Source organism: Coptis chinensis, chromosome 9 (assembly GCF_015680905.1).
Source record: "Coptis chinensis isolate HL-2020 chromosome 9, ASM1568090v1, whole genome shotgun sequence".
Classification (NCBI taxonomy): domain Eukaryota; kingdom Viridiplantae; phylum Streptophyta; class Magnoliopsida; order Ranunculales; family Ranunculaceae; genus Coptis; species Coptis chinensis.
In genome coordinates this window covers 4,057,596-4,068,424 of record NC_141464.1, presented here as the reverse complement: position 1 = coordinate 4,068,424, position 10,829 = coordinate 4,057,596, and the positions used below count along the sequence as shown (strand labels likewise).

At 39.2% G+C, this 10,829-nt stretch overlaps 1 protein-coding gene across 1 annotated transcript; it reads left to right on the top strand.

The window, feature by feature from the left end:
• Positions 1-490: 490 nt before the first annotated feature.
• LOC147474451 (DNA-directed RNA polymerases I, II, and III subunit RPABC5) lies at positions 491-10,509 on the top strand. Its single transcript, XM_086583030.1, has 5 exons — positions 491-509; positions 2,992-3,050; positions 3,146-3,204; positions 10,092-10,186; positions 10,287-10,509. The coding sequence occupies exons 2-5, from the start codon at positions 3,015-3,017 to the stop codon at positions 10,310-10,312; spliced, it is 216 nt and encodes a 71-aa protein (XP_086439156.1). The 5' UTR covers positions 491-509; positions 2,992-3,014; the 3' UTR covers positions 10,313-10,509.
• The last annotated feature ends 320 nt before the right edge of the window (positions 10,510-10,829 follow it).

Sequence of the window (10,829 nt, the reverse complement as noted above, 5' to 3'; positions counted from 1 at the left end):
AAAAAGAGATAGAGGGAGAGAGAGAGTACCTTTTGCGAGCAGACGGTTAGTTGATGTGGCAATAACACTCAATGATTGGAATTAGGGATTTGAGAATAGATAAGAACACTAAACGAAACTAGTGCTAAAGTGGAAATTTTCGTGTATTTTATTTCTATTTTATTTTTTGAATTTTTCGTTTAGTTCCTGTTTGGGGCAACTTGTTTGCTAATGTTTCAGTTTTAGCCTTGGTGAGAAGGTTGCACACCACATCTATAATGCGGCATGCATACTTTAGAGTCTAGAAGCACTAAATTTTGTAAGTCTTGTAAGCTGGAAAAAGACACAAATGCCCCCAAGCACACTACCCTTTGCCCTCCTTCTCTCTTCTGCCTTCTCTAAAAACTCATTTCTTCCCAACCCAAGCCGCCACACTCATTGCCTCCATTTACATTTGTTCTTTGCTCCTTTGTCTTGTATTTCTTCTTTATTCTTTGCCACCAATCACGAGCTCCACCTTTTTGCTACTGGTATGTCGATCGTATTTTATAGAAATTGGTGTAGTTTATATGTCACCCATTTTCTGGAAATGATTAGATTAGTAACGGACTTCTCGATCTCTTGGTCAGGGAATTAAAATGATTTGGTTTCATTTATAAACAAGTTGGATGTTTGATTTATAAAATGATTTAGTGGTAAACAAATAGTGTCGAAGTCGAACCACTATGTATTGGACTATCTAAGAGTGATTGTTTAAACCGATCTCTAGGCCGCAATATAGTAATAGCCGGTTTTGCTTGTCATTGTGTATCTATTAGTGCTGAGGGGAAGATCCCTTGTTGATGCTTTATTCGTCTGAATTTTGCTTAGTTGATATTCAATAAACCCGTTCTTTCTGAATTTGGCTCATTGAAACTTGCAACTGTTGAATTGACCATAACTGGTAAAATCACCAAATTACAGAACACGGTGATATCTGTGTGACACTCACTCATATCAGTACGATTTCTTGGGGACCTCCTGTTGATATATCAGTCTTCATTTTTAAGTCTAGTCTAGTCTGTTGATATATCAGTAGCGATGGAGTTATTCTTACCCTAAGAAGCTTTGAGTCTAGTCTGGTTTAGGGAATGATAGAGTAATGGATTTCTATCTAGATAGTTTTGTATGCTACTTTGTGTTCTCGAGTAAGTGGAGATTGCTTAGTGGAACAAACTTTTCTCTTTTGATGATGACGATGAGAGAGAGTAGCTCCCGTTCCCTGTACATTTCTAAAGTTGATAATATGTCTTTTTTATTTTTGTTATGTTAGCTTGTTCCTTCCTTAACTCTAAAGCACTTGTATCTAGACTCCTAACTATCCGAACTATGCTTTGAACAATGAACTATATGCATTGTTATTTAGATTTTCAAAGTGCTAAATAATCTATAATGATCTATTTTTGTTTTTTGTTTTTTGTTTTTTTAAGGTGCTTGCTTGTTTACGTATCTAATTACTTGTGTAATTGAGTGTCTGTGTAATTTTTCATTGTTGGTTTTGTTGTGGAAAAGCATAGTGTTAAGGAAATGACTTGTATAGTTTTATGTGATGAATACATTGAAATGGTTATCCTTTTTATATGTAGGTCTATATGGATTCTTTTAAGTTATCATTGTTGGTGAGTCTTATAGCATTAGTGATATTGCTCAAACGTGCAAGAAGAAATACACTCCCAAGGAGAGTCCGTCAAAAGATGTGCATTTCCAAACGTAGTGGAGAAGATTTAGTTAGGGAGACTTTAAATGGTCCATCAAAACAAATTTTCCAATCTTTTAGGATGGAAAAAAGAATCTTTTCAAGCATTATGTAGTCATTTTCGAGAGAGAGGGTATACTTTTGGAAGAGAAGATGATGATGTTCTTGTTAGCACTTAGTTATAACACTCGTATGACACATGTAAGTTGGTTATTCCAACATTCTGGAGAAACAATTCACAAGTACTTTCATGAAGTGTTGAAAGCTATGATTTTGTTTTACAAAGAGATGATTGTACCACCATCTTGGGATGCCCCAGTTGGAGAACTTAGAAGTTATAAGGAACTTAGAGAAGGAGCATTCAAAGGGGCTGTTGGAGCATTAGATGACACTCTCATTCATGCAGTTATTCCTCCTAGTAAGCAGATCCCTTACAGAGGAAGATGTGGAAAAGATTGTTGGCAAAAGAGGGAATTTGTAAGATAAGAACCTCGCATACCCCAAGAAACCCTAATATGAAATTCTATCATTGCCCACAATCGAGTAATGAAGGATTTGCAAGATGTGGATTCTTCCAATGGTTTGGGGAGACCACTGGCACAAGCTCTACGTCTGTTGTAACAGAGAATGATTCTAGTGAACTGGAAAAGCTTGCCAAATTGAGCACATTTGTTGAGATGAAACAAGTTATAACAAATGATATTTGTGCGGCTTTCTTGAAGAAGATGGATGAACTTGGGATCAATGATGTAGAGAAGAAAGATAATAAGGAATGAGTTTTATTAAGATATCAAAACCGTTTTTTATGTTGTATTTGTATTTGGATTTAAACGTAATGTATAAGAGGATTTGTATTTTGAAATGTTGCTTGTATGTGAATTGGTGTTATGAAACTAGGCGCGAAAGAAGATCATTTTGTTGAATAATGACTGGAAGTACAAGTTATGTAATGGTATGTAAAACAGGGTTATATTTGTCAAATAACCATCTATAAGATGTTGTGTGTTTGTTTTTTCTTTTTTTATAAGTGTTTGAGGAACTTAAAATGAAAAACAAACCAGTTTATAAGACCCACTTATAAGACCCTCTTATAAGACCATGGTCTTATAAGACCCTCTTATAACTTAAACCAAAAAAACAAATATGCCCTAAGTTACCACATAAAGTGTAGCAACTAGCATGGCAGCATGCCCTCAATATTCACAATTTGAATGGGCCCAAAGTTTCGTCCCAAAGGTGTCACAGTACATTTACCTGATTTACGACATTTTTTTCAGAAAATTATTAGGGCACAGCAAAGATGATCATTCCCGTTCGATGTTTCACTTGCGGGAAGGTTAAAAAAAAAAAAAAATCTTAATTTCTAACCCTACTTCGTTCATTTCGTATCAATTTTGATTTTGTTTTTTCTGTGTTTAATGACATTGTTAGGTAATTGGAAACAAATGGGACACGTACCTCGATCTTCTTCAAGCTGACTACACTGAAGGGTAAGTTTATAAAATGCTATATTGGTTAGTGAGTTTGAGTTGCTGTTATTATTGTTAATATATTTATGTGTGTGGCTGTTTAGAAACTTAGGCTCTTTGGATACCCTGCTAAGTGGAAGAGGTGGTGAACCAAATTATTCCAACTGTAAATTTTTTGCACCTACCAACTAGTTGCAATGTAGTAAGCACTATGTTAAATGAGCACAGCCACTCCACTGAAGACTTGAGTTAGCTAGTTCAGGTTCTTAAATATATTCATGCATACACCTATTTAACCTTTTTTTCCCCACTCTTGATAAGTAGAATATATCTTTTTGAGTGCACCATTTAGACTAAGGTGAATATTAGCTATTGAATGCTAATCCAGGATTTCGACAGTAACTTGCTGATGATTGTTAATTTCAGGAATAAAATCATTCTGAAATTGACAATTTTTAACATGTTATATGCATATGATGGTTGTATATGAGATGTATGATTTAATATCTATACATGTACATGTAGCATATGCCTTTCATTTTTATTTGACGTATTACCCATGCTTTACTATAGTATATCATAGAATATTACATAAGGTAATGCCCTCGTCAAATAAGCAAGTGGGAAAAAAGGCTTTTGATTTATAAATCAAAACTCTTTTCATACTGAGAATGATAATCCCACTGGTCAGTAATTTTTGACGATATAGAGAATCATAACTGATGGAAATTGATATGATCACCCTTTGAAAATTGTTGACATGGCTAGCGGAGAATGATATTCCCACCGGTTAATAGTCTCACATTGTCATGCGTATACTGGATAGGGGTTCTATAAGATTATTAAAGTTTGTGTATTTGTATTCTTCTCAATTGAGGTATAAATAATATGCTTACAAGATAAATTAGGAAACGACAGTAGCAATCTACAGCTAATACACAGGTGAGAATATATGGAGTATAATGCAAGATCACCATAAATATGGTAACAACGATCATGCTTTTACACTCTCCCGCAAACTTGGCGGTCTTTGGTGGACAAGTTTGGAGCGCAAGAGCTGAAAGCGATGCTTGTGAAGTCCCTTGGTGAAGACATCAACAGTCTGATCAACTGAGGGGACAAATTGAACACGGTGAGTGCCAGATGTTACATGTTCACGAATGAAGTGATAGTCAAGCTCGATGTGCTTAGTACGAGCATGAAAAACAGGATTAGAAGCCATATATGTAGTGCTAAAATTGTCACAGTAGAGTGTAATCGGTGTCGAAACCGGCAAGTGAAGTTCGCGAAGAAGGTGTGCAATCCATACTGTCTCAGCACACACTTGGGCATGTGAACGGTATTTTGATTCGGCACTAGAATGGGAGACAGTAGGTTGTTTCTTGGCACTCCACGAAATAAGGTTAGAACCCAAAAATACACAAAATCCCGAGGTAGAACGTCTTGTATCGGGACAGCCAGCCCAATCAGCATCCGAAAAGGCATGCAGTGCTAAAGTACCCGTGGATCTTCGAAAATCCAATCCATAATCCACACTTCCTTTAAGATAAAGCAAAATGCGCTTAACAGCTATAAGATGAGTGGTACTTGGTGCACTCATGAACTGAGCGACATGATGCACAGCATACGCAATGTCTGGCCTAGTGAGTGTCAGACACTGAAGTGAGCCAACTAATTGACGGAACTCGGTAGCGTCAGATAGGGGATCACCATCAAGACAAGAGAGCTGAGTCTTAGCACTCAAGGGTGTGCTACATGGTTTGCACTCAGTCATAGTGCTGCGACGTAAAAGATCGAGAGTGTACTTCGTTTGAGAGAGATGTAGGCCAGCACAGGAAGAAGACACCTCAAGACCCAAAAAGTAGTGAAGAGGTCCGAGATCCTTAATCTCAAACTCTTTTCCAAGAGTTGTGATAAATGATGAAATCAGTGAAGGTGTATTTCCTGTCAGCACTATGTTGTCCACATACAGAAGAACCATAATATGGGATGAATGCCGAAAGACAAACATAGAGTGATCAGCTTTACTCTGAGTGAATCCATATTGCACAACAAAGCTACTAAAACGTTGGAACCATGCTCGGGGAGCTTGTTTCAGGCCATAAATGGCTTTGTGGAGCCTACATACGTGATGAGGACGACTAGGATCAACAAAACCGGGTGGTTGCTTCATGAAGACTGTCTCCTTAAGGTGGCCATGTAGGAAGGCATTCTTCACATCTAATTGCCTCAAGGACCAGCCAAATGACACTGCAAGACTGATCACTGTACGAATGGTTGTGGGTTTCACAACTGGACTAAAAGTCTCATCGGAGTCAAAACCTTGTTGGTGAAAGCCCTTTGCAACTAGGCGGGCTTTGGGGCGTTCAACCGAGCCGTCTGCCTTAAGCTTAAGCCTAAAGACCCATTTGTTATCAACTGTGTTTTGATGCGGAGAAGGAGGGACTAGTGTCCACGTCTGATTTTTAATCAAGGCATTGAATTCATCAGTCATGGCAGCCCGCCATTCCGGATGGCGAACAGCTTGAGAGTAGCATGTGGGCTCCTCACTAGAAGAATTGAGTTGAGCAGTCAAAGCACGAGGCAAAGGATATCGCACAGTGCCATCTGTACGGACCAGTGGTTTTTGAATTCCATCTCGTAGACGAGTAGTCATACGATGACTCTGAGTATGGGATGGAGCAGCATGGAGGTTGCTGGCCTGCTCAAGAGTGGCATTGTCTGTTGGAGAATCAGATGGCAAGGCGTGGGTAGAGACTGCCACTGGATTAGGAGAGATAGATTCCAGACTTTGGATAGGTCCACTTTGTTGTGTCAGCTTGGAATAGCCCGGTGGTTGAACTGGTGTGATAACTGGTACAAATGCCATATCAGATAAATGAGATAACTGCTGGGACGCCAAAGAAGACTGATGTTGTGCATATGGAAAGGAGGACTCATCAAAGCGCACATGGCAAGAGACATACACTCTGTTGGTTGCAGTGTCCAGGCACCTGTACCCCTTGTGTTGAGAGCTGTAACCTAAGAAAGCACATTCAATGGTTCTGGGCAATAGTTTGTTAGTGAAATAAGCACCCAAATGAGGATAACAAGCACACCCAAAGGTGCGGAGATTGGTGTATGAAGGTGTGCGACCAAAGTGGTGAGAGAAAGGGGATGCCCATTCTAGAACAGGAGTAGGAAGATGGTTGATAAGAAATACCGCTGTGGAAATAGCCTCAACCCAAAGGCTGGGAGGTACACTACTAGACACTAAAAGAGAGCGAGCCATTTCAGAGATATGGCGATGTTTACGTTCAGCAAGGCCGTTCTGCTCTGGTGTGTGTGGGCAAGACAGATGATGGGGGCAAGACAGATGATGGTGAATTCCAAGAGTGTTGCACAATTCAGACATAGGACCATCAATGTATTCAGTACCCCCATCACTTTGGAAGTACTTAATAGTGGTGTTAAAATGATTCTTAATGAAAGCGAGAAAAGTATTAAAGTGCTTATAAACTTCTGATTTTCTACGCATAGGACATATCCATGAGTAACGACTATAATCATCAGTGAATAAAAGGTAGTACTTAAATCCAGAAATTGATTCTACAGGAGACATTCAAACATCCGAATGAACAAGATAAAAGGGAATAGTGGCACTTATTTTATTGCTCACAAAAGGAAGATGTGTGGATTTTCCTAATGCACATTCTTTACAAAAGGACTTGGTAAAACGAAAATCAGACTCAAGCATTTTATTTGACGCCATAAATGATAATACTTTACTAGATGGATGTCCTAAGCGACTGTGCCATAGGGAGGAGGACTGAGCAGCAAACGCACGTGGAACTGGGTGAGCAGAAGATAATGGATAGAGGCCATCCTTACATTGGCCCTGAAACAAAGGGGAACTAGTTTTCAAGTCAGAGATAATGAACCCATTAGGATAAAAGGAAAATTGAACATTATTATCTTTAGTGAATTGTGCAACTGACAAAAGATTTGTACGCATAGCAGGAATATGGTAGACATTACGCAATTTGAATGAGGATGAACCAAGAGAAATCGAAGTGTTACCAGTGTGCTTAATAGGAAGGTGAGAACCATTGCCAAGGAGTACATCATCAGAACCATCATAAGGGGCCAGGTGTTGCATAGCTCGAGAGTCACCCGTCATATGATGTGTGGCACCGGTATCGGGATACCAAGTAGGAGGGGATGACTGTGTTGGTTGATAGCCCGGATAAGAAGCTTGTAAGCCAGCAAAAGCAGAGTGCAAATTATTTGGAACTGAAGAAGAGCGTGCAGCATGCTGTTGTAAATGAGGACAAGTTGACGCAATATGCCCAGCTCCTGAGCAGAGCTGACAGAGGGAACCAGGTACAGGCCCAAGAAGACCAGAAGCAGGTGATCGATAAATAAATTCACTTGAGCGAGTAACGAAACCATTGTGATTGTTGTTGCGATTGCGATTTTCACGATTTTGAGTGCGGTTCTTACCTCCTTTATTGTTACTGTGACCAGAACCACGAAAACCGTTGTTTGATCCAGAGTGCCCACGAAACTGAGTAGCCATAAGTGCCATTTGAGGCGGTGGAGAAGGGTTAGCAATTTGTGCTTCGTAGGAGAGAAGACGAGCTCTAAGAGTCGGAAATTCTGGTAGGTTTCCAAAGTGTAGAGTTGCAGTCACAAGCACATGATAGTCTGATGGAAGGCCATGAAGAATAGAAGATACCAAATCATTATTTGACATAGGTTCATTTATGGCAGCTAAGGAATCTGCCAACGCCTTAGCATGCTGGAGATACTCAGAAATAGAACGATCCCCCTTCTTAATGTCCAGAAGCTGAAAACAGATAAGAGAGGCATTTGCAACCGAAAGGTCAGAGAAGTGATCCTCAAGGCACTTCCATGTTTGTTGTGCTGTACCTTTACCCACAACTAATGAAAGAATTGGTTCAGAAAGAGCGGCATTAATAATGCTCACTAAGCTTTGGTCTGTGCAAAACCACGACATATACTCGGGGTTTGAGGTTGGAGGTGCATTACCAACAGGGGAAAGATACTGATCTGGCGCAAGATAAGAGCCATCAATGAACCGCCAAAATTTTTACCCAATAAGAAATGAACGAATCTGCTTACACCAAAGAAGATAATTGGAATCTGTTAGCTTCACCGTTACTAAGTGGGAGATGTTCGGGACAGAGAAGTGAGATCCTCCATCACGAGAACTGCTTGAAGAAGATGAGCTAGTAACGGTGCTTGCAGATGTTGCTTCAGTCGACATGACGTGATAACAAGTAAGAAATACAGAGACTTGAAATCAGTAAGAGAGCAGCGGAAATGTAGCAATCCCAAAGAAACGCAGCAGTAATTGTGACTGAAGGAGAAAGGAAAGGATTGGTAGGGCAGTGGTGGTGATAGAAATCGGCGGCAGTAAAGAAAAGCTGCTAGGTTAGGATCAAGGTCGTAAGACCAAATCTGATACCATATAAGATTATTAAAGTTTGTGTATTTGTATTCTTCTCAATTGAGGTATAAATAATATGCTTACAATATAAATTAGGAAACGACAGTAGCAATCTACAGCTAATACACAGGTGAGAATATATGGAGTATAATGCAAGATCACTATAAATATGGTAACACAGATCATGCTTTTACAGGTTCCATGTGGTTTAGCGTTTTAGGACTATGATATCCCACTTTGTTTCATTTCTTCGAGGCCTAACAACTTTAATTGTTTCGTTACTATGATATCTCTGCTCGTAACGGTCCTGTTCTTACTTATAGTTAGTGTCAAGGTTTTGGTAAGTTGATTGGGCCGCTGTGCTATTAAATCGGCGAGTACTCAGCGAGTACTCGGTGAGGAATCGCTACTCGGTACCTAGCCGACCTGACCAACCAATTACTCCCCATAAGTGATTGGGGTCCAAAAATTACCGAGTAATCGGCCGAGTTGTCGATTTATGACGAATCGGAATCGGGCGAGTTACTCATCATAAATCGGTATATAAAAGAAAACCGAGATTTTTCTTTTTTCTAACCGCGAAATCAAGTTAGGGCTTTTCTCCAGCCGAGAAAACAAGCTCCAATTCCAGCCATGAAAACAAGCTCCAATTCAGTGCGTTTTTTTTTTTCTCCACTTTCTTTTTTTTTCTTTTTCTCTCTCTCTCTCTCTCTCCGGTCTCTTCTTCTCTATGTTTTTTCCTTCTCTTCTCCTCTCCAGGTCGCCACTTTCCCCCTCTCCACTCTCTTCTCCTCTCCACTCTCTTTACAAATGCAAAACGTCGATTTTTTTTTTTCCCGATAATCTTCACAAAATATGTTCGATGAACACTATGTGGTGTATTTTGACCGAACACTATGTGGTGTATTATGATTTTTGAGAACCCACTTGAATACTTGATGACAACTTAATATAAAAAAAATAAAAATAAATGTACGACCCATGTTTTGCATTTGTAACTATGACAAGTTAAAGAAAAGAAAATATTGAAAAAACAATGATATTGACTGAAACTTTAGTGGTCAAATAACTATGGACAATGTCAACATTTCTATAGCATATTGATAGCAAAAATTTTGTACCATGTTGTATGCCACATTGCCCAAATCAATGTACATGCTACATATAAACATAAAAATTAAGACATCTAGAGTAATCCCGATTAATCCCCAACCCGAGTAGACCTACTAAGCTACTAAATCCTCCACCCGAGTAGCGGTTTAAAAAATCGCCCGAGTAATCCCGATTAATCCCCGACCGAGTAGACCTACTCGCTACTCGCACCTCCGCCGAGTAGCGACCGAGTAGCGATTTAACTGCCCAGCTGGGCCGAGAATAAATGCACTACCTATTCTTTGAAACACTTCTTGAGTCAGACTTTGGAGTTGTATCTTTACAATCTTTTCATGGTTTACAGAGATGCTCTTGATGCACTCGGATTGGTTCGCTATTGCTGTAGGCGAATGCTCATGACCCATGTTGACCTCATTGAGAAGCTGCTTAACTACAACAGTACTCTCTCTCTCTCTCTCTCATATGTATGCATATATAAATATTAATTGACATTGCCCTCAGCGGGCTAATTGCACTAACTTGTGGTACTCTGTTACAGCTTTGGAGAAAACAGAGACCAGTTAATGAGACGACGGTTGGACTGCTCAGCTGGCATCCTAATACTGTATCAGCTGTAGGTGACCGATCATCTATGTGACTAAAATTATGATTTTGGGTCATGGTGATGATATTTAGACACGGTTGAACTCAGTAATACAATGTAGACTAACTCGTGTGATTTGATTTTAAAACAAATATGAGATGATTACGGGTGAAGATTATCTAGGTTTTAATTCATTTTGTAGGTGAAGTTTTGGGTTGTTTTAGATTTCGTACTTAGTTTGGTACTTATATATAGACACCCCAAATTGACATTCCTACCCAAAAGTGCACTTCCATAATGACTTAACTGCTGATTTTTGGTGGATTATATATAATAGGTTCCTTTTACTACACTTCACATATTAAAGGAAAGAAAGAAACTTCTGTTAGTTAGATAGGAATGTAGTAGAAGCACTTGGATCATCAGGTGTTGAGGTCTTAAACAAAGAAAAACAGATAGTTGGAATTATTTATTCTATGGAGATAGTTAAATAAAGTA